General features: G+C 38.9%; 1 protein-coding gene across 1 annotated transcript; it reads left to right on the top strand.

Annotated features, from left to right (window-relative positions):
• The first annotated feature begins 195 nt into the window (after positions 1 to 195).
• Positions 196 to 26,093, top strand: LOC124278522. Its single transcript, XM_046714244.1, is given in 6 exon segments — positions 196 to 489; positions 17,991 to 19,632; positions 19,664 to 19,992; positions 19,995 to 20,151; positions 21,129 to 22,842; positions 23,352 to 26,093. Coding segments are annotated over 5 exon segments (2,535 nt in total). The 5' UTR covers positions 196 to 282; the 3' UTR covers positions 21,329 to 22,842; positions 23,352 to 26,093.

The raw sequence follows: 26,093 nt of genomic DNA, 5'->3' as shown, positions 1-26,093 counted from the left end.
GTCGCTTGTATCACTCAACTAGTATTCGCATATATATGTTTGGGACAAAATGATGCATTCAACTGTAAATATACGCTGTATTTCATGTATACACACACCACAAACATGTCCTTTCTCATGGATCGGACCGGAAGAAGAGTTTAGGGTCAAATTTCAAAACGAGGCTCCTGTTTGGGAAATCCCCTTACTTAGAAAATGGCGACGGTCACAAGGCTGGAGAAGAAAACATTGTAGCATGTATTTGCGGTGGTGTGATCAGTGTGGGACATATGAAATAAGCACATGGATGGGGAGGAAATTATCATTGTCTCGTGTTCAGACAGTAGTGACTTCGAGGTCGTTTCGGTCAGTAGCGATGAGGCAGAGACAAACGCAAAATTGGAAGCGGGAAAAATCTTTGCCAAAGCTACTGAAACTGGTCGAAGTAAATCTGCACAGAAAAGGAAAAAGCGATTGCGAGAAAAATCTCAACAAATCATACCGTCATCGGTGAGTTGACTCATACACGTAGATACAGAGTATGGGGGCCGAGAGTATTTTAGTGCTAAGCACTGAATGCGTGTGAAGGTAGATTCTAATGTAACCATAGTTCCTTGTGGTTAGACAGCCTTCACGTTCTTTTTACACAGTGTCCGCCTATTACAGCAGTACCCAACACACAACCTGGGTACCTTGTGTACTACCCAACAACTTGACAGGCGTATTACATATGAATCACCACAGTGGAAAAACCGAAACGAGGAATACATGTCAAGTTTGCAGCAAGGTGGCAAAATGTTTGTGTCTGAATCTACATAGAGTTATATTGAGTTTACAGTCAACTTGACCACACATCCTCTACCACAGCATATCCACAATATTGGATAATATACCCTGCCTATGTGCACCTTCCCCTGCCACATTTTAAGCAATATTATAAGTTGTATGCTTCTCTCGAGGGTAATACGGTCTGATGTACGCCTCTTTGTAGCAGTGTCACCCGAGCTGGTAGGCGAGGGATGACACTGCTACAAAGAGGCGTACATCAGACCATATTACCCGAGGGAGTAGCATGCAACGTATTTATCGTACTGCCATGTTAAATGTACAAAACTTCATTTTATTTTATGTTAAAGATCGCGACCGACTATATGACATGTAAAAACAATGGTGTCTGCCTCTCGACTGGATTTTTAAAATCAGTGAAACATATTCTGACAAGCTTACAACTGCTATAAAAATGGTTAATTATGTTTAAGTTGAATGTGCAAACCACTCAATGTATAAAATAACTTAAAGGTCACATGCAACCAAAAAATCAAACATAATTAAAACACAATTATCACTTATTCATGACATATAATATACATTGCTGGTTATGAAAAAACATATAAACAAAATTATAAGCGTACAATCGCAAATCAAAAGTGCAATATTGTGTACTTGGGTTTACTTCCCAAGAAACGAAGCAGCCGGGATACCGAACCCGGTCAGAGCGGGTGGGTGTGCACTCAAGTGTAATGGCTGGTTCATTTGCAGATGCCCTCACGGCTCATTGTGTGTGTATATATAGAGATGTTGGGTTTTGTAAATACATGCTCATTTTTGTGTATAACATTTTGCAATCAACAGACATCATAACATGTCATGTGTTCAAGTATCACACCTGCCTGTCTGTGTAATTACATAATGTGACAGAGATCGAACTCGGGCCATAAATCAATGCGTTTTGTTTATGGTGTATAGCCTGATTGGTGTTAAGTTCAAATTGCATGTGGTCAGTGATCGCAGTTGTGTATTGAATATTGTCATTAGCAGACAGGCAGGCAGATACACACACAGGTGTCAATAAAACAAGACATTGAGTTTTGTCTGTGACAACGACATATCTATATCACAGTTAGAAATTCTGTCAACGCTAAATAATGACATTGCTTTTAAGTATCCAACTGAGAAAGTGACTCGGTAAGAAGAACGTGTGGTGAAATAGACAAATGAAATTATATAAACAGTTTATTTACTGTCATAACATATAAAAAGCTCGTGCCTGTGAGATATTCACAAAGCATTAGGAAAATAGCTCACACCAAAGCCTTCACCGAGTATTCACTGGACAGCCCGCTTCCAAGTTGCGCGAACCTATTTCACTGCGCACGTGCTATGAGCGCAGCCCAGCTGTTGAAACCAGTTTTCCCCCGAAAAGGCGGGGGAAAATTAGTGAATCGTTTGAACTCCGATTTCACGCGTTTTTTTCATCGCGTTATTTTTCAACTTTATAAGTTGAATTTGCATTTTTGATGATTTGTTTCGGTAAGTCCATACCGAAAGGTATCAGAATATTTGTTCAGTTGTCACCCTCCTGGGAGGGGTGATACGCAAACTTATTAAAGCGTCATTGACCAATGAATTTAAAGTATTTTACATGAAGGTAAGACAATGGTTCATATACCCTGCTCTGATCACTCATTCCCTGCTATTCATGTAAAATACTTTAATTTCATTGGTCAATGACACTTTAACAAGTTTCCGTGTCACCCCTCCCAGGAGGGTGACAACTAGAAAAAAATATTACGCCGAGAAAATGTATCGCTAACAATCATATGACATCATAATATGATGCATGCAGTGCCCGGAGTTCGAAAACTGTTTGATTAGCTGTTTTTGAGTTCACTTTGTAGACATTTATTTCGCCGACTTTCACTGCTTTATTTAAACTGTTTTATACATTGAATCGTTTGCACATTCAACTTAAACATAATTAACCATTTTTATAGCAGTTTTAAGCATGTCAGAATATGTTTCACTGATTTAAAAATCCAGTCGAGAGGCAGATGCCATTTTGTTTACATGCCATATACATGATACATGATATAGTAGTTAGCGATCTTCCAAATGAAATAAATAATATTTTCTACGTTTAACATGGCGATAAGATAAAGATGTTGTATGCTTCTCCCTCGGGTAATACGGTCTGATGTACGCCTCTTTGTAGCAGTGTTTTCAAACTTTGTAAAACTGCTACAAGAGGCGTACATCAGACCGTAGAGAGAAGCATACAACTTGTAATATACCCTACTCTGGTGATTCATTCCCTTCTTCATATCTGCAATATTGGTAAATACACCCTACTATTGTGATCCATCCCCTGCAACACATCTGCAATATTGGTAAATATACCCTACTATTGTGATCCATCCCCTGCAACACATCTGCAATATTGGTAAATATACCCTGCTCGGGTGATCCATCCCCTGCAACACATCTGCAATATTGGTAAATATACCCTGCTCGGATGATCCATCCCCTGCAACACATCTGCAATATTGGTAAATATACCCTGCTCGGGTGATCCATCCCCTGCAACACATCTGCAATATTGGTAAATATACCCTGCTCTGGTGATCCATCCCCTGCAACACATCTGCAATATTGGTAAATATACCCTGCTCGGGTGATCCATCCCCTGCAACACATCTGCAATATTGGTAAATATACCCTGCTCGGGAGATCCATCCCCTGCAACACATCTGCAATATTGGTAAATATACCCTACTATTGTGATCCATCCCCTGCAACACATCTGCAATATTGGTAAATATACCCTGCTCGGGTGATCCATCCCCTGCAACACATCCGCAATATTGGTAAATATGTCCTGTTCTGGTGATCCATTCCCTGCAACAAATGAGCAATCTGCAGCTATGGATACTATTTTACAACCTGATTTGTTTAATAAGCATGGTCAGTACCAATCCACATAGAAAAACGTTATCAATAATGCACAGTTTATGACAATGACATGCAAATGCATAATTATTCAGGTGTGTGATTATACATATATACATAAAAGTTATAATGCAGACACCATGTTCTAGCCAGTGCTTGCTGAGGTCAGTGATTGAGTGAGTTTCTCGCCACTCTTAGCCATATTCCAGCAATAACACCAGAAATGGGCTTTACACATTGTGCCCATGTTGGGAATCGAGCCTGGGCCTTCGGCATGATGAGTGAACGCTTGAACCACTAGGCTACCCCACCGCACCTCAGGTCACTCATCTGAATGAGTCATCATCAAATAATATTACACAAACAGCAATAGTTTCCATACAACATGTGCCATGGTTTTGTGACTCTCTGATTCTACATATTGAGTTTGTACCGTATTAGTCAGTATTCAAAAGACAAGTGAAATCCAAATATTTCCTTCTTCTTAATGCATTCTAGACAAGCCAGTCTGTGATGTTTGAATTGTTCTGATGTTACTCAGACCAGTGCTGGTGGCTACTAATGTATATGTACAGTCCTTCAGGATTATTTGTAGTGTCTCAGGCTTGCCAAATTGTCACGCTTGTGGGGATAGATTGTTTCATTAGCATTGATGTCAAGTTAGATAAAACGTAATACCAATAACTTATGGAGACATTAACAAGATTAAGTGGTTTCCTGATATGCCCAGATTGTAACAAATTCTTTACATATCATTAAATATTTGGTATACGAAATTCATTAGTATTCTTATTCAGTATGTTTAGGAGATTTAATTTAGATTTAGAGCTATTATAATTCCATTTACTACCTCTAATTTTAAGACATGGTAGGTTTATCTCCATTCTCTCTTTACAATTTTTATGAACAATTCAGTTGGAACTCTTTCTTTGGCTGACTTTGTGTGCTGGCAATTAGGTGCCTGACTCTGAGGGTGTGAGTTCGAATCCCGGATGGGGCTCAACTCAAAAAGTACTAGAATTTGTACTTTACTAAGAAAGTGTAATCCCAAATATAACACATGTTACATTTGACCACGTCTAAATGGCATTGTGTAATCATTTGTAAGTTGTATCATCAACCAAGGTGGAGACTCAAAGTGGTCAAAGAAAATGGAAAACTTAATGTGATATACGATATTGTAAATTACTTGTGTATGAGTAGCAAGTGGCCTGTCCCTCCGGACTGGTCTTATGCAGCCTTCTAACATACAGTATGTTTATGTAGTCTTATCTAATCAGTTTCACTAAATAGGGCCAGGGAATATATGATAAGTCCTTCAAATAATTGTGTGTAGCCAAGATTGCTAATTACAGCTGTTGACTTTTAATTCAGTAACTATGTTGGTGGTGCAGCTATTTTTAATAGGGTGCAGGGGTGTTATATGGTAACTGTCAGGAATGATAGAATCTGTTTACTATGTGTGGTGGTGTGTGGTTCTGTGCAAAGAGTTAAGAAATGTTCATCGTGGAGAGTCCTTGGATGAGTGAATATGTTGGCAGCTTGACACCTGAGAGTTTCTGGTACTTCGGTCCTGCCTCCAATGAAGCACTTGTACCACATGTCGCCTTTGTTCACCCAGCTCTGAACTGTCTCTGTGGTGTAGTGGTTAGAGCATATCTCACTGAGATACCGGCATGGTATCTCAGTGAGCTAGCACTATAAAACTAGCTTCAATCTCGGCTAGTACAAGCAGCTACACATGCACACGCATGCACGTTGTCATATGAGCAATATAATCTTAAGTACGACGTTAAACCCCATTTCACCTCACCTCACCTCACCCAGCTCTGAATGGGTACCCAGTGGGATGAGATGGCCACATGACTGTTAACCTTCTTGCACTGCACAGGCAGCTTACTGATCCATTGACCGTGGTAATAATGTTAGAGCTTTGGGCATACACCTTGCATTTCTAAATGGTAGAAAAGTCAGTACCAGGGATGTCTGAACTATGAATTTACTATCTGCTTAAGTGGCATGGCACTATCACCATCCTGAAAATATATGTATGAACACACACACGCACACAGATGCACTCACACACATGACAATTAATTAGAAGATAAAGCTAATCTGTTTTTTATTTTGCGGTCCTTTATAGTTGATTTAAGATCGCTAAATGTAATTTAAAAACCGAATGCGTTACTTTAATTAGCGGTTTTAAACTGCCATTTAAGTACGGGTTTGATGAGCTCTCAGCCAATCAGAATCGAGTGTCACACAATGTTGTGCTAGAATTTATAACACTCAGAGATCTGTAACTACAGTAAGAACATAGTTTTTACAATTTGTATTTCCTGCAAGCCAGATGGTAGTCAAAGAAAACTGGATTTGGTCAGTGAATTGAGTGTTCATTTATTAGGAAGAAGCGGTGGCTGAGTTGGTTAGATGTCTGACTTTGTGTGCTGGAGATTAGGTGCCTGACACTGAGGGTGTGGGTTCCGAATACCAGATGGGAGTCAATCCAACAAAAGTACTAGAATCTGTACTTTATTGGGAAAGTGTAATCCCAAATGTAACATACCTTACATTTTACCGCTTTCTAAATGGCATTGTGCGTTCATTCAGAACAACTTGTACATTTTGTCCTCACATTCTGTGTCTACTTTATCAGTGGAATGGCATGTAATGATTCAGTTCCGATAATATGATGACCTATACATCTTCATTTGGGGGTTCTGCCAGTTTCTGTTCAGTATCAGAAACCAGTGTTGAAATTTTCACCTGAATTCTAGGATGACATGCAAATCATCATTCTCTTCCCACAGAGGTTACTCCTGTCATATCTTCCTACATAACCTCTGTTCTAATACGGCCATATTTCCCGGTCCTCGTAAAATCCCCTAGCGGCAAAAGATCGCAACACGAATTATCTCCCTTCTTTCTATCCAATCAGAACACGTGTTACATCGACTTAGATTCAATTTGACTAACACAAGCAAATGCGGGGCCACAAATATCCCCCATCTGCCGGGGAATTGTGTTGATGTTACACACAAGACGTTTAATGGCTAGCTTGTCCATTGTCAACGAGGGCGATGGAGACGCCATTGATACGCCATTACATGACTGAGTTCTGTCTAGAAGAAACGTTTGCGCATCGCGCTCGGGAAGAGGTTCTAGTTTTCCCGAAGCATACGGAAATTACCGAGGCCTTGCGAATGATCACTTTTGAAACAACGTCGCTGATTGCACAACTAAATCGGCTTGTCTCCAATCACGAGCCTTGAACGCTGACACCAAGAAAGGGTCGTATTAGAACAGAGGTTATGTAGGAAGATATGACAGGAGTAACCTCTGTGGGAAGAGAATGGCAAATCATCTGCAGCCTTATGAATGTATTATTAGAACTAGTGTTTGGACCAACAGGGGGATGGTATTTAGTTTGGTGTTTCTTTGCCAAGTCTCAATGCGCAACCAAATCATGAGTCTTGGTGCTGGAGTAAAGAACATATCTCATGATTTAAGCTAAAGAAACAATACTGAACATGTTCGAGTGTTAATCTGCAGTGGCTCGTTCATGAAGGACACTTAGAAGTGGGTTTTTAGTACATCCAGGGTTATAAAACCTATCTACATGTTCTCAAAACTTCAGTGACCAGCATTATTTTTGCGTTATAATTATTTATATTGTAGTTATTAATTTACAGGAACCAGATGTTCTTAATCGTTTTAAGATAATCATAAAACCTTTGTGTAGTCAAAAACAATAATATGACTTGTGGTATTACATATATTACTTGATATGACTTGTGGTATTACATATATTACATGATATGACTTGTGGTATTACATATATTACATGATATGACTTGTGGTATTACATATATTACATGATATGACTTGTGGTATTACATATATTACATGATATGACTTGTGGTATTACATATATTACATGATATGACTTGTGGTATTATGACTTTTGGTATTACATATACTAGCCACATACAGAAACTGTGCATTGTCAAAATATTATCCCAGTTGATAAGTACGATAACAATGTCAAAGGTACATATAAACTTTAATGGAGGGATCATGAGACCATAACAAGTCGGGAGAATTTCAATTGAAAAGTCAATCACAATGACGTCACAAGTCCACAAGCAGGACAGGGGTCAAACGACCATGTCACAAGCTCAATAACAGGTATGTCCACCATCAGCATTGAGAACAGCAGTGCATCGACGACGCATAGAGCCTATCAAACGTACAAGGAAGGCTTGTGGGATGTCACGCCAGATTCTCTCAAGTTCTGTTGCAAGGTCAAGGACGTTACCTGGCGGATGAGGAAGACTGCGTAGACGTCGATCCATCTCATCCCAAACATGCTCTATCGGGGAGAGATCCGGTGAATTTGCAGGCCAAGGCAGTAAGTCAACGTTGTGGTGTTGCAAGAAATCCATAGCAGCCCTTACCGTATGAGGGCGGGCATTGTCCTGTTGGAATGTTAACCCAGGGCCGTGTCGTTGCAGAAAAGGAATTGCCACAGGTTGAAGAATCTGATCCCTGTAGTCCACACCAGTTAAGTTGCCCAGAACAATCACCAAAGGAGTTCTTTGGCATGCTGTTATTCCACCCCAAATCATCACGGAACCACCACCAAAGCGATTCCTCTCCAAGACACAGGCCTGTGCATAACATTCTCCCACCTATCTATAGGCACGTTGACATCCATCACTATGGGAAATGTTAAACCTGGACTCATCTGTAAAAACAACATTTCTCCACCAAAACAAGGGTCTGTGGACATGATTTCGGCACCACATTCGGCAAGCTTGTCCATGACGTTGTGTCAGGATAGGCCGTATGGCGGGACTTCGTGGTCTGATCCGTGATGACGTAAACGTTGTCGAACTGTGTTGGGGTGAATATAGCGAAGTCCTGGGATGGTTTGGGCAGTCATCACTGCAGTCTGAAACCTGTGGCGAAGATGGGTCACCCTTATCCATCTGTCCTGTCTTGGCGTTGTTACACGTGGACGTCCAGAACGTGGCCGATCGATGACGTCATTTGTGTTCTGGTAGCGTCTCACCAGTGCAGAAATGGTGTTCCGGTGGCAGTGGAAATGTGCAGCCACTTGTTGTTGAGACATTCCCCCACGGTCCATCCCAATGGCGTTGTGCAGACGTAAGCCTTGGCATGCTATGCGTTTCAATAGCCGTTTAATTTTTTGAACGATCGCAAGGGCAGGGGTTGAGCTTTCCAAAGTGACAGTATTGTGTGGCATTCATTTGCTCTGTTTCTCTTTCCCGGAATGCACGTGCAACAAGGTATAGCACGTCTCAAGGACGAACCCACAGACGTCACGGAATTTGGCACGTGCATGCATGTTGGATACATGTCACTAATCTCTGAGTTTAAATCATTATGTGTCTACACAGGTTTGATAAAAATTTAGATTTTAAATTTTTGTATGCACAGTTTCTTTATGTGCCTAGTATATATTACATGATATGACTTGTGGTATTACATATATTACATGATATGACTTGTGGTATTACATATATTACATGATATGACTTGTGGTATTACATATATTACATGATAGGTGATATGAGTATGACTTGTGGTATTACATATATTACATGATATGACTTGTGGTATTACATATTTTACATGATAGGTGATATGAGTATGACTTGTGGTATTACATATATTACATGATATGACTTGTGGTATTACATATATTACATGATAGGTGATATGAGTATGACTTGTGGTATTACATATATTACATGATATGACTTGTGGTATTACATATATTACATGATAGGTGATATGAGTATGACTTGTGGTATTACATATATTACTGATATGACTTGTGGTATTATATTATTACATGATAGGTGATATGAGTATGACTTGTAGTATTACTGATATTGCATGCATTATTATTAGCGGAGCGGAGATATAGTATTAGGCTCCGTCCGTCCGTCCGTAAGTACGAATTGGAATATCTTAAGAACTGTTCTCTAGATTCTTTTCATATTTGGTTCCTAGTTTCATCACAGTATAAGAAAGGTCCAAGTCAGATTTGGTGACCTTGACCTTCATTTCAAGGGCACAAGGGGACTTTAACATCTTACCTGCATGTTAAGCTATATCAAGAACTGTTCACTGGAGTTTCTTCATATTCAATACCAAGCTTTATCTAGGGAAGGCGCGGGGCCCAGTCGATTTTGGTGACCTTCACTTAATTTTCAAGGTCATGGCGAGACTTTGAAGATTTCAGCATGTAAACCTGCATGTTAAGCTATCTCAAGAACCGTTCACTGGATTTTCTTCATATTTAACACCAAGTTTTATCTAGGGAAGGCGCAGGGCCCAGTCAATTTAGGTGACATTCACTTAATTTTCAAGGTCACAGAGACACTTTGACGATTTCAGCATATTAACCTACATGTTATGCTTGTCAGCGAGATACTTCAAGAACCATTCACTGGAGTTTCTTCATATTTGATACCAAGCTTCATCCAGCTAAGGCACAGGGCCCAGTCGATTTTGGTGACCTTCACTTAATTTTCAAGGTCACAGAGACACTTTGAAGATTTCAGCATGTTAAATTGCATGTTAAGATAGTCAGCAAGATATCGCAAAAAAATATTCCCTGGATTTTCTTCATATTTGACACCAAGCTTCATCTAGGGAAGACCCAGGGCCCAGTCAATTTTGGTGACCTTCACATAATTTTTAGGGTCACGACGACACTTTGAAGATTTCAGCATGTTAACCTGAATTGTCAGCAAGATATTTCAAGAATAATTCACTGGATTTTCTTCATAGACTTTTAAGACTTCTCTTGAACGTTTTTCAATAAGCAATTTTTTTAGTACTAGTTTTGCATATTTCATACACTATGACATTCATGTCAAGGTCAAAGTCAGTCTTGAAAATATGTGTGTGTTTGAACAACTAAAGAGCCAGATATCAAGAGAGGTTGATCAGTCATGTTTTTGTTGACATTTAACTTCATCTGAAACTTTCATTACTTTATAAGTTTGATTTGATAATTTGTGGCAGGGGATTATGTCACCTTAGTGACAATGCTTGTTATAATAAAATATGTTTACAAAAGGTGCCATGGAGCTGTCTGTCATGTTATATTTCAATAAAAGCATTAACATAGTATTAGTAATGAATTATATAAGTTAAATAATCACATTTACAATAAAAGCTTGCCACCTCCACTTTAACAAATCTATCTGTCGTAATTGCATGATGCCACAGCAGTAAACACAAATTTGTTCACATCCAGGCCATGTGTTGAATTACAATACCTGATATCTGTATGTGTTAAGGTAAGAATTACTGTGATGAAAGTTGTTTCCCATATTTATGAATGGTGTCTCACAGAAATCACTGATCTTAGTAATTGCATCGGTTACAACCCATGATCCTCATCTTTTATAACCTCTCTATAACCTATACAACTGGAATAGTTAAGTATTCATTTTCCTTCTTAAAGCATCAATTATGGACTAAGTGGTTCCAGTTGAGTCCACGAATGTGTAAGAACTAGTCCAACAAGATGATTGGTTTCCTTAAGCGAGACAGGTATTGTGTGGTGGAGTATTGACTACGAGCCTCCAGCATGAGACACATGGACTTTCCTGACTGCTGATGTGGGGCTCTCTTACTGGCTGCTGTAGTCGCAGTCAATACTGTCTCCGATAACATGACGCGGTGCACCACCACCAGCCAGGGAAACACTATTAGTACTAGCACATCAGTATCTGTATGGCTAGTTGTGATGGCTCCCAGTTATGATAGCCTGGTCACAGTTACCTAGGCTGATGAATAATCCATCTGCCGTGTTGTCAAGGTGTGGGCAAGATGCTACAGCATCCACCAGGTGTCTGTGTCATGTGCCCACAGCTAGGGGTATTGTTATCAGCTTTGTACACAGATTGTACTAGAGACAATGCATGTATGGATACGGACTTCACAGGACACAAGTGTGTCATATTGTTCCTTCCTCACCTGGCTTGTGAAAGATAGCAGTATCCACAGGCAAGTAGCACAATATATTCATGACATCCACACCGTTTTGATTTTAGAAAACATGTTATGATTTATGACAATTCAACTGCAACTGGGTTCACCAGTTTTATAACATGACATTATATGTTGTCTACACTAACAACTGTTGGTTGTCGGGCGTGATCATCTAAGTAACAACTAATCAGTTGCATGGATGGGAGGTATGAATAAATGACATGATACATCTTACATGCATGCTTCAGTTCATGCATGTGTTGTATCGTGTGATTGGAAATAAATGTGAGGCCAGGTAACCATGTATGCACCAACTGTCAGATGTGAAGAAACACTGGTATGTTACATGATAACACACATCAACAGGAGGCAGGTCAGCTTCTCAACTTTGTCCAGACCAGTTTGACAGGTGTCTGGTATATTCAACAGATTAGATAATCAGGCGATAAGGGGTTTCTTCTGCTTACACAAGAGGTTCAATGTGGTCCCTCTGTTCCCAATAGGATTAACACAAATCTTTCTAAATCTGACTGACTGCATGTTTTAGCCTTTCGTGCATATGCACATATATGTCTTGATAGAAATGTTGTATCTATCTATTAAAACATTCATGCAGTACACAATGTGTGCATATTGATTTATCATGAGATAAAATGAAGAGATATTGATTTCAGTTGTTACAAAGAAGTATCTCAGCAATAATACCTTCACAAAGCCATTTATTTAATCTTACATATACAGTGTTTTCGACAACAGTACAAATTGATTGACATCAGAGATCCCCAGTCCAGGTAAGCCCTGGACCTTCAATCATCACCTTAGCTGGACACCTTGGTCCATTGATGTTAATTTGCTACCAGTGATTTATTATTGGGAATCAAACGTACATGCTAGGGATGCCACAATGCATCGATACTTTTTCTAAGACGATACAATTATCGATACATTCAACAGGGTTTTATACAGACTTTTAAAAATGGGAGTCATGGTGACTCACAATATTTATTTTTGGGAGTCATTTTCAATATTTGGGAGTCATGAACATTTTAAAATTTCTTTGTGTTAAATCATTCTCAGTATGTAACTGTGTATGTCACACAACCAAATGAAACTACAGCATTGTTCAATTCAAACAGCCAGGATTACTGTCTCCTCTGAGTTCTCTGGAATAATCTGACATATCTATAAAAGTCAAACTATCATCAAACAATATCATTTTTTGCTTATCAAATCAATTTTATTGAACTGAATTGTGAGAGCCACCCATTAAACGTGCGTCAAGCTTGACTCGTATGATAATATTTTGAGAGTCATTTACAAAATTGTTGTGTCAAATATGCAGGAATCACGCGTCATGTAAAGCCCTGATTCAAAACTGTATCGATATTTAGTTTTGAAAGTATCGGTTTAAATATGTTAATATATTGTTTACATTTTGCAATTGTATCATGTTTTTTGATGTTATGATAGCTAAAAATGATTATTTTTCATGCACAATGATGGGAAATTAAAACTTTTTAATCTCTGAGGATAAATAATGTTGATCTTTTCATGGACAATTATAAAATATGAAATATTAATGACCAAAATGTAACTAAATTTATGCAATAATGCTGCGAAAATAGGTATCGTGATATGTATCGAATCGTGATACGTATCGATTCATGAAACTTATGTATCATGACATCCCTAGTACATGCCAGTACCAACTCAGGGGAGGGAGAAAGTTTTTCTACAGAATAGACTGAAAGTAGAAGCAGCATTAAGTTGTGTTTCACTTGAGGGATAATCACTTTTTCTCCTTCGATTTAAATTACATTATTTCATTGCTAATATAAGTCTGTTTAATATAGCACAAAATGGAGGTTTAAATTTACAAGGTGATAAAGGATTAAGCCAATGACAGTTACCACAGACTTGAAGCTTATAAGAGTTAACCATTTCCGATATGGTCTCTGTATGGAGTTGGCATAGGTGTCCCAAAAACATGTTTTTGTTGAATTGTCTGTGAACGTGGTCACAGAATGGATTACTTTCATGGAGAAAATGTCTTGTTGACCCATTTCTTTTGCCTCAGTATTTTGTGTTATTAATATTTATGTACTTGTTTTATATGAGTCTGTGTCTATGTAAAGCCAGGGTCACACACCTGACAAAGCTGTCCAGCCGAGGGCGACCTGTTGATGAGTATGGACTTCTTCACACCATTACACAACATCCAGTAATACAGGGACTGCAGTGTTGACAAGTCAGTCTGTTTTAGTCAACCAGCGTCCTTTGTTATACCTGATATTGATTAGATTGGTTTTTTCAAAAACGGTGAGCAGGAGTGAGTCCTGACAAACCATCTGGTACTGCGTTGTGGTGAACAGTCAGTCACTTGACAGCCAGTTCATGTAAAGCTTTACAGTTAAGGTCACAAAGAGAACTGATTGTTTGAACTTGGACGAGCATGCAAAGGGAGAAAGAACAGTGAATTTTATGGCAATATTATTTTTATATGGTCTTCCATCTGTAAGATTTGAACCCCCCCAGGCTATGTCTCGTTCTAAGGATTCCTGTTTTGATGTAGTTAACTTTCACAACAGAAAAGTACCTGGAAATATCAAGTTTAAAATGAAGTTTCAGTGAAACATTCTCCACATTCTCAACAAGCTGTACTAAGTCTTTGTAGAGGCCCACAATACCTAGTGTTATCACATCAGTCAGATATGAGGCTGTGATGTACAGTTTCAGTTCAGACATGGATGTCTGCTCATAATGTTGACCACCAGGTCCAGTTCATTACAACCTAACACAACAAGCACTTGCTTTGCTCACAAATGTCTGACCCACACTGCTACTGGTAGTGGTTTTACTCAGGTCACCATAGCAACCATAAGGGAAAGAGCCTAGGGCTGACTTAATAGGCACTGAGAAACATTTTTATGTAACCTACAGTTAATTATTGTGCAAGAATGCTGAAACAATCCTTGTTGATCTTTGTTAGTGGAATGTTTGCCATTAGAAACAAATGAATATCTCTTTTGTGCTTATGGAAACAAAACATGAATATTTCAAAGGCCTGGTCAGTAATAAATGGTAAAAACAAATTTGTGACTTTGCGAATTTCGATGACCTGTATCATCCTGAATCAGAGGTGAGATATGGAAATTTGAGATAACATATCTACATACATGACGTTCATATCAGTGGCATGTATGTCTGCAGTTTCTTGCACACCTGTGAGGTGAGAAACTCAGGTGAGTTAACTAGTGCCTAACATGTGGGAGATTGAATTCCAAGTCCATGATTGGGTACTCCATGGTGGGGATGTCACGATACATACGTTTCATGAATCGATACGTATCACGATACCCATGTCACGATTCGATACGTATCACGATACCTATTTTCACGGCATTATTGCATAAATTTAGTTACATTTTGAACATTAATATTTCATATTTTATAATTGTCCATGAAAAGATCAACATTTTTTATTCTCAGAGATTAAAAAGTTTTAATTTCCCATCATTGTGCATGAAAAAATAATCATTTATAACTCTCATACCATCAAAAAACATGATACAATTGCAAAATGTAATCAATATATTAACATATTTAAAACGATACTTTCAAAACTAAATATTGATACAGTTTTGAATGAATTTATAATTGTATAGTCTTAGAAAAATTATCGATGTATTCTGGCACCCTTACTCCATGGTAATGGCCTACGGTCAAATTATGACCAACTACTAACCAGATTATAATTTATTCATAAGTTAGTCATACTTAGATAAGTTCAGATACCCTCGTTAGATGTGTTTGGAAATCTGTTGTAGTAATCTCTCTTTATTATGTCTGTGGACCTGTGAAGGTCCGGGTTAGAATGAACCTTCAGTAACCCATGCTTGTTGTAAGAGGCAACTAACAGGATCGGGTTGTCAGGCTCGCTGACTGGGTTGACACATGTCATCGCATCCCAATTGCGTAGATCGATGTTCATGCTGTTGATCACTGGATTGTCTGGTCCAGATCTGATTATTTACAGACCGCCACCAGACAGCTGGAATATTGCTGAGTGCGGCGTAAAATTCAACTCACTCACTCACTTATTATGTCTGTGTGCTTCATATTCTTATCAGCCTACGTTGATAGCCTCCCACAAGCAGGTTAAATCATCTGTGGTAAATTGTACCAGGGAGTTTATGTTTCAAGTCCTGGGGATTTTATCTTTTTTAACTTTTCTTAAAGTAGTGACCACTGCTTGGATTTAAACTGATGGCTTTGGCCACTTGGGCCATATGAACAAAGGGTTAAATACAACCTAAAGAACACTAAATTAGCATGTGCAGTTTACTCTGACGGTTCAGACAGACAAATATTGCCTTTCTTCATTTGTTCAAAGCAGTAGGTGAGAGCTTGTTTTTGTTGCAAGAAAGTTGTTTCTGAGGTAAAATTGACAAAGTGGTATCTGTATTGAAAAACCTATTTCTGGCCATTTTCCCACCATTATTGTATGTGCTGTATTTACTAAGGTTTCAAATAGATGGGGTTTTTGGGGGGTTTGTTTTGTTTTTGCAATACATTTGACCTTGATTTGACCTTAGCACTTGGACGAAACTGAAAGCTGAAACTTTCTATTGCTCTTACTACAAAACTTGGATTTCAGTATGTGATGATATTTGGTCTGCATATGTTCTGAGTTGAGTTTTGCAATATTTAAATTATCTGTCTTTATTTGACCTTTGCACTCAAATGTTCTCTGAAAAATGAATTTCCTCACCTTGTGAACATCATTGCTTCTGAAATCCGCAGAGGAGTGAAACCTGCAATCTGATGTCCTTTTGCCTACAAATGATAACACCCCAATGTTTAACTGAGAATATGTATCTTTATGAAACAGTGCAGAAATATTCTTATCAGCCTCCTATAATAGAGCCGTTAATTTGTTAATTATTTCTGTCAGTATCACAGGGGACTGATATTAAAGACAGTCAATTAGAAATATCTTTGAGTTTGAGACGAGTAAAGAAAACAAGTAACAGTTGTTCTCTCTAAATATTTTACCCTGTTTAATGCAGATATTCACTTTTGTTGTTGTGTTGAAGATTAGGAAACATTGTTGTTATGTTATGGAAACATGTTAATTGAAACTGGAACTCTTTTAGGCCTAGCCGAAACAGTCCAATGATTTGTTCTTTCGAATTATTTGGGGGCGAAGGGATTAGTCATCTTCTGATGATTCTTGTGTTTTTTTATTTATTTCTGATGTTTTCATGACAACAAGTTGGACTTATACTGAACATGAGGGTAGTGCTCATTTCTCGTGCAGAACTCAATATGTTTCTCAATTAAACTCAAATACGTATCAGTGTTATGGTTATGTGGTGCCTTTTGATGACTTTATGATGGTTAATAATTTATTTTTATCATGTGATATGATGTGGTGTTTTTTATTTTTAAATTATTTTTAGGAATTACAGCATTTGAAAAGTTTTAACTTAGAAAAGTTTGTTCAACCAATAGCTTTAAAAACTAGTGTTCAAATTGTTTTCAAATTTGGAAAACAGCTACTTTATCCAACGGGAGAGGTGCAAAGGTTGGCTCAGAGTGTCTAATTTTTGAAAGAGTTGCTTCAATTTACAATTTTTGAGCTTAAAAATCCCCAAGGTAATGTTTGTTCAACCAATCACTTGTACACATTACTTAATGAATTGTATTCTGATTTGGGTATTGGTTTCTATATTTATTTGAAAGATGCAGTGCAAAGTTTGATACAGGTCTGGTATTTTTGTCAAGAATATATATATTATTTATTGTTCTACAGCTGAAGTTGGGAGTCATGGCTAGGGGTATTAGGAATGTGTTCACATTTTTTGGTTGGTTTATTATGTTTTTATGACAGCAAATTGAATCTTTTAGTGTTGAACTTGTTCCTTTTGATGATTTGGGACTTCCAGAAATATTGAAAATATTAATGTTTTCCTAAGTGAACTGAAGGTATATCTTGGCATTGAGCCAAATTTAGTGTATAAGCAAGTTAACTCCTTTCCTGAATTGCACCAGATCAGGGATATATTTCTTTTATTTACAAAACAAAAAGGAATGCAAAATCATTTGTAACCCATTGTAACAACTTAAAGTGTAAAATGCACAGTTGACTAGTCTGAGAGGTCTCCTGCATAAGATGTGGTTATCCCAGACCTGCATGTTTCCATCAGTCACTGTATCATTCAACTCTCCCTTCTTCTTTTTTCCAGAAAAAGGAAAAGAAACTAAATCCAAAAGAGAAGTCCTGTTCCAAGTCTTGCAAGGAACCCAACAGTATGACCTGCCTGAGAGAACAGATTGCAATACCACCAGTAAAACACAAGTATGATAACAAAAAATCTTGGTCCCAAAACAAAAAAGAAAAGGAAGATCGTAAGTGTTTACCTCCAGCTTGCAAACGGGCCCGGCTGAATCTGCCCGAGTTGGCACCAAAGTGCAGCAGCAGCAAGCTGGGAAGGACAATCACCATCACAGATGATGAAGATGAATTCTCTGATGACCTTCCTGACCTCGATCTGAGACAGAAGACTCCTGAGCATCATCCAGCCTATTCCTCGGGCCCTGCTGTGACATCCTCTCCCATTGTCTTGTCATCAGACGATGATGTGTCCAACACAAGGCTTGGCATTTTCGCATCACTTTCCGCCACTTCAGATGAGACAGTTAGTAAACCTGAAGTGCCAAGTCTTGATAAAAGTGTTCAAGATAAGAAAGAAACTAGTTTAAACAAAAGGTTACTGTTAACAGACTCTGCTAGAAATAAAATGGCAGCTATATTTGGTAATGTTCTCAGGCAAAATAAGACAACACTTGGAAGGCCACAGTCACCCTCAGAATATTCAGATGTATCAAGTAACAGCAGTAAGCCCTCCTCCACTGGTAGCAGACATTTTATGGATGCAGTCTTTCAGCCAAATGAGAATGCTCGTGCACCATCACCAGTGCCAAGTTTATCTGATGTGTCTGACTCATCTCAGATAGATATTGATGATAGTGATAGTGATAGTGATGGTGATGGTGATAGTGATAGTGACGATGATGAATACCAGCCTGATTCAGATACCACGGACTGTGAAATTTCAAAACCTGTCAGTCTGTGCCCATCACAGAGTGTAAAAAAAAATGCTCAAGTTTCAGCTCCAAAGATGACAAGAACAGTCAGTTTCACTAATAATTCGTCCAACAGTGCTCCTCGTTTAGACATACGTAAATTCTTTCCTTCCAAGCCATGTAATTCCTATGATAAAGTAAGCCTTGAAGGTCGCTCAAGTCATCTGATATCTTATCATAGTCAGTATGTTACTGAAGAAGATGAGCTTGCAGCATCTTTGACTCACTTGCATGTAAATACAGTAGACGCTGCTTTAGAAGAAGGAGAGAAGTTTCTAGAGTATGGGCTTGACCTTGTCAGTGACTTCTCCTCAAGATTAAAGCCAACAGATGAAATTGTATCTGAAATCCTTGAAAAAAGTCTGTTGGGTACAAGTTGCATCAGAGTATCGTACAAGACATTCAAACTGCTGAGTCAGGTGTGGCAAAAGTACCCAAGCTGTATACACATAGACTGGGATCTCTTCACTCGTGTGATGGGCAACCTGTCCCTTGAGAAAGGGAGGTATGTGACACCAACAGAGTTTATAGTGAAGGGAAGTCTCTATGTCCAGCTTGTAATCCAGGCTCTTGAAACAGATCTCTACAAAAGGAATCTGCACAATCTTGCAGAAATACGAAGAGCTCTTGCTTACCAGTATTTGTCTGTGGACACGTCGTACACCAATTTAAAGCAGATTGTTTACTGGGTAGGCAGCATTATAACATCTGAGTACAAAGATGTTAGTAATCCCGAGGCTAGTGGAGAAGACAATCAGGTCAGAAAAGGGAGGTCAGTCTAAACACATGTGGTCTTGTATTGATGGGGGATGTGTTCCTAAGGTGCTACCTAATCTACAAAAGCTGCTGCACTTGGGCATTCAAGTGTCCAGGAACTGTGTGGATGCAGCCAAGCGGATCTCTTGTGAATTGGTTAGGACATACATCTACTTGTCAGACATCCAGTGTAAAAAGCTGTTTCTACAGACGCTGTCATCAGATCTCTTGCGTTTCAAGGTAACACAGAGGTTACTGGAGGATCACTGTGATGGGACCAGTCTGTGTTGTGAGGATTTCCCTGTATCCCTGAAGCAAGTTGTAGAGGCATACTACCAAGCCTCCCCCCTCCCCGAAGCCTAGTCACCCCACCCCAGTCCCCATCAGATGATGAGGGGCCAGGGGTCCATGGTGCAGGGATCCAACAGTATTCCACAGCGAGCTGTGAGGAGCTGGCCATGTTAGTCTACATAAATACACAGAGCTATCTGCAGTGTGCACAAAGTAAGTTCATGGTAACCCACTGTCGAAAACAAAAGTTACAGTTAATGCCATTTTCAGTGTCAGAAGCACTTTTCTGTGTTCCTGTCAAATAGTAAACATGCTACAAGTTTCATGTATGGTCCTATTGCCCTCATGTGTAATCATGGTAATGCAGGGAGTAATTTGACCTTATAGGTCCAGCAATGAGCATGATAAGTGAAAGGTTTAACATGTTTTGTCCAGGTGTATAGTCTTTGTGTTTCTTACTTTCACAGCTGAATCAGTCCATGATAATTGTGGATGGCTGCATAAATTTGATTTGTTCATAATGGACTGTAATATTTAAGACTCAGAAAATAGTCGTCTTTTTTAATACTGAAAAGTCAACCACTGGCATGATCTAGTCTCTATTCATCTCAACCCGTAAAGATCCGTGTTAGCTTTGGTCTTCAATAACCCATGCTTGTCGTAAGAGGCCACTAACAGGATCTGACTTAGTTGGCCACATGTCATCGTAACCCAATTGCGTACATCATGCTGTTGATCACCGGATTGTCTGGTCTAGACTCGATTATTTACAGACCGCTGCCATATAGCTGGAATGCTGCTGAGTGCAGCGTTAAACAACAACTAACCAACCCTATTTATCGCAGGTCTAAATGGATTATGATATGTGTTGTAAAGCAGACATGACTAGCCCACGATCAACATTTTTGGACAACAACAGATATTGGCATGTATAGTTTATCGTCTCATTCTCACCAAAGTGACAGACAGGATAAATGGACTTAACTATGGACAATGCATACAGGTGAACTCTAGCCCCATTCCACTGAAAGCAGCATTGAAGTTACTTCCTATACTGTAGTGTTTTCTGTCTAGATTATACATTCAGGTACATGTTGTAGTTCTCCAACGACACATAGCCTACTCAGTGTAAGTGTTATGTAAGCTAGTGCTGATCAATGTTTCACTGACACACATTTCTTCTTTTGTAGCTGCAGAGTATGAGCCTCTGGCACAGCAGTCTGGACACAAGCAGAACAAACACTTTTCTTTTGTGAGTTCACAAGATCAACAGACACTGCGAGAAGCTGTAGATGAGTTGCATGGACACATGTTACAGCTAACCAGCGAACTCAACAGCACAACACACACCTATCTCTTCATGATGAAGTGTCTTGGCAATCTTCACTGAGGTCCTGGGAAAAACCTTCAAGTGAATCATCACTTTACAGAGCTTGGCATATGACCTTGTCCTTTCAGGGTGAATTATTTTGGGAACCTATACTAATGAACACCTCAAGCTTTGGTGCCAATACATCCACACAGCAGGGAGTAACCTTGTCATGGCAGCTCATAGTAACAAGACTGCACTTTCACACCGACATTCAGGGTTCCAGCTCATATCGTCATGGTAGCCAGGCTAGTTCTACTCAGCTTGATATGTTAACATGGTGTTTTGTCTCATGTGTTATTGAAACATCAGCTATACAGCATGTGTATATCGTGAGTGTACATAAGACCTACCAACAAAGACCAGTTCTTTTGTTTCCGTTGATAGATAGTGTTCAGTGTTTGGAAACAGCTACCTTGTGAACCTTGCTGAGTGGTCTCGACCTTTGAAAGACAAGGTTAAACATTTGGAGGAATTGCTGCAAAGCGTCAACACATCACTAGGTACAGGCTGCGCGTTCTAGCTTTTCCTCTCGGTGTCCTCAATAATTACATGTTTGTCCATGTTGCACCAGATTGTGACAGAAACCAGATATACTTTATGAGGTATTGGCAACAGTATGAAGACAAGACTGGCCATATGGCATATATGCGAAAGCTTTTTTGGCAGAGGGTTTGGTGACATGCCATTTTAAAGAGCGTCATCAAAAAGCACTTGGTGTTTTTACGTAACAATATCACTAATATTTATGTATCTTTCATTGTGCACTCACCAATACTCATGGTTTCATAATCATTTCATAATGGCAGCCAAATGTACACTTACAAATTCACATTCACATTCTTTTTTAATTGATGACAGATAAACTTGGCTCAAAAGATATGATCGATCAAAATTCTTTTCTTTGTACAGTGAAACCCTGAACACATTGGTATAGGTAACCACTACAGAAGTTACCACATTGACAGGATTATATTGTCTCAATTTTATGACTGTGTCTGGACTACCATATTGGTCTTGTACAGTTGGAGCTTGTTTCCAGAAAATATGTGAAACATTTTCTACATGGATCTCTCTTTTGACAAACCTTGTAACTGTTTCTGGCTTACCATGATGGTCTGGTACAGTTAGAGGTTGTCTTCAGAAAATATGTGAAAGATGCGTTCATGGATCTCTGTAGACAAGACTTCTGTCTGTGTCTGGACTACCATGATGGTCTGGTACAGTTAGAGCTTGACTCCAGAAAAGATGGTAAAATGTGTTCGACATTGATATCTGTAGACAAGCTTTCTGTCTGTGTCTGGACTACCATGATGGTCTGGTACAGTTAGAGCTTGACTCCAGAAAAGATGGTAAAATGTGTTCGACATTGATATCTGTAGACAAGAATTCTGTCTGTGTCTGGACGACCATGATGGTCTGGTACAGTTAGAGCTTGACTCCAGAAAAGATGGTAAAATGTGTTCGACATGGATCTCTGTAGACAAGACTTCTGTCTGTGTCTGGACGACCATGATGGTCTGGTACAGTTAGAGGTTGACTCCAGAAAAGATGGTAAAATGTGTTCGACATTGAGATTTGTAGACAAGAATTCTGTCTGTGTCTGGACGACCATGATGGTCTGGTACAGTTAGAGGTTGACTCCAGAAAAGATGGTAAAATGTGTTCAACATGGATCTCTGTATAGATAAGCCTTCTGTCTGTGTCTGGACTACCATGATGGTCTGGTACAGTTAGAGGTTGACTCCAGAAAAGATGGTAAAATGTGTTCGACATTGATATCTGTAGACAAGAATTCTGTCTGTGTCTGGACGACCATGATGGTCTGGTACAGTTAGAGGTTGACTCCAGAAAAGATGGTAAAATGTGTTCAACATGGATCTCTGTATAGATAAGCCTTCTGTCTGTGTCTGGACTACCATGATGGCCTGGTACAGTTAGAGCTTGACTCCAGAAAAGATGGTTAAATGTATTTGACATTGATATCTGTAGACAAGCCTTCTGTCTGTGTCTGGACTACCATGATGGTCTGGTACAGTTAGAGCTTGACTCCAGAAAAGATGGTAAAATGTGTTCGTCATGGATCCCTGTATAGATAAGCCATGTATGTATGTCTTTGTAGATGTGTCATGTCTGTATATGCTTAATGAATGGAGAGTAGCTTTACAGATTTCAGTTAGGGCCACATGGAGGAACAAACTCACTGTGACACTTGAAGCTTTGGCTAGGCTAATGAGTAAATCTAATTAGACAACATCCTATGACAGTACCAGAGGTGCTAACATAGTTGTTAACCAAGTCATCAGCACCTGACTGTTTGCCTTTCTTCTATGCACAGAAGCCATTTCCTCCACAAATATAAGACTTAAAAAAAATAGTCCTGACTTTCCTCTTAATGAATTAGATATATTTGTTAAAAGAAATTGCTGCCCCATATCTTACCTCTCAGCTAACCCTAAGGATTGTAAAGGGGGGCGTAATCAGAAAGGGGATGCAAGGGATAAGGATGGGTGTAACTTACGCTAACCATAATGATTAGGGATAAAGAGGCAGGTGAAACCTCTGAAATGAGATCTACAGTAGTCAAATAGTGCAACAGTAAGTTGCAGCTGGTAAACTGCACTATTGCCAGTGAATGATACACCTGTGTGCAGTTGAGGTATGTCCATGATGTTCAGTGTTCAGTTGTTGTCACAGCAGGTCAGTTGAAATCCAACATGGAGGTGCTCACTCCCTGAGGGAAGGTCATCAGCCTCCAGTCTTTCAGTTGTCCCCTGTGAGGAATTTACAAAAAGAAATGGATTCTTAATGTTTTTGTTACCATTTTCATGCTTCACATGCTTGTATTGGTCTGTTCAAGAAGTAGTGAGATAGTTTGCTTTATCATGAAATGTTTTATGGTGTTGTCACTCAACCTCAATCAAATCACTAACATCTTTTTTCTGCTAAACAGGGAACTAGTTTCCATTTTATTCCAGAATATATTTTGACTGTATCTGATAGAGAAGAACAATATGTTTTGAATGAATTAAGACTTTGGATGTTCTTGGAGTTATAGTTTTAAAATGTGACTATTACTGAGAACTGTGGTCTAACTTTCTTTCAGATGACATAAAGAAAACAAACAATGAAGTATAAGCTGAAGGCATAGTGCAGTGATGAAATAGAGTCAGTGATTTCTTTTGTCTTCGCATCATTGTAGCATGCAGACCTTAAGGAAATATTTCGTGCATGGTGTACTTGCTCACAACTGTTATGTACTGCTTTGTTTTTTGCAGATAATTGTGAAATAAGACACAGATGACCTGCATCATCATGTTGCGTCACCTTGATAAGTGTTCTCAGCTTCATCAAATCGCTGTTGGAATCTTAACTCTTTGCTGACTACAGACTTTGCAGACAATAATTATCTCCAGTGTGTAAGACATCTGGCACATACTCATTAATAGATACAGATACTAGTGATGTATACTCAACAACAAAAAGTTAAGGACAACCCCAATTTTCAATATTAAAATATTTAATAGTTCATGTTATGATCCATAAAATACATAAATATTAAATATTGGGGTTGTCATTAACTTTGTTTTGTTGAGTATATGTTGTCAACAAGGAGGGTGTGATAGGTCATGACACTGGATGAGAAGTATTAGCAACATCTGGCACAATGATATACCTTTCATCTGCCCTCCTGACTGATGACCTGGGGCAGTGGAGTAGCCTAGCAGTTAAAGCGTTCGTTCGTCATGCCGAAGGCTCATGTTTCATTTTCCACATGGGGACAATGTGTGAAGCCCATTTCTGGTGTCCCCTGCTGTGATATAGCTGGAATATTGCTACAAGCAGCGTAAAACCAAACTCACTCACTCACTCACTCACTGATGACCTGTGCAGTATACGAAACTGTATAGAGGGAGGTGCATTTATTGTGGCAAGCATATTTCCATGTTGGAACAAAATAGAAAGTCCTGTTGGTAAGCTATTACATGTACACCCGATGATATTGTACCCCATGCATAAATCTTTAGGAGTTACTAACTTTCTTGAGTGGTTTGTGTATGTTGGTTACTGCAGGATCGAATTCATTGTTTTCCAGCAGTTGCAGAAAAATGCTTTCTCTAGAACCATCTTTGCAGTTGTTTTCAATTTTCATTTTTGAAATGTTGTATAAGTGCATGTAGTTGTTGAATGAAATTTGCTTCGTTTCAGTTCACTATGACTTATAGTGCAAGGGAGTATATTTGTATGCTCATGACACAATATATAACCTCTCGAGGTCATCCTGTGCAAGTATGGAAGCTTGCAGCAGGCTGAGACAGAAGGTGCTACAAACAGTAACAACACAAATGGTGTTTCATGGTGTGGCTACCGTGCTGAACGTCTAAAATTGCTGATTTGTGATATTTTAAACCCAGACTTTTAAATATGTTTCATGTACAGTATTAGACGTGAATGGTCATAATTTACAAAAAGCAAGTTTTGAGGGTGTTGGTGACTTAGCATTGATAGCTATGCATGTACCCCATGGTAAGCCCCTTGCATTGCTGATCATCAGTGTCATGTTCTGTGAGACTGCAGCAGGAACAAGACGGTCTTGATTACCTAATACGTCACTAACTGGAATATGTGTGTAATGTGATGATTGCTCAGTGATATTTGTGTATTCCTTCTAAATAAACTGTATATAGTTAGCATTTTGTCAATAGATGCCAATCAACATCATTATTTTTGTTATAGTCGTTTTCTAATTTTGTCATAAGAAAAGTAAAATTGTTGAGATTGTTTA

This window comes from Haliotis rubra, unplaced genomic scaffold, assembly GCF_003918875.1.
Source record: "Haliotis rubra isolate DU_JTF1 unplaced genomic scaffold, ASM391887v1 Scf239, whole genome shotgun sequence".
Classification (NCBI taxonomy): Eukaryota; Metazoa; Mollusca; class Gastropoda; order Lepetellida; family Haliotidae; genus Haliotis; species Haliotis rubra.
This window is presented reverse-complemented; position numbering and strand designations above follow the sequence as displayed.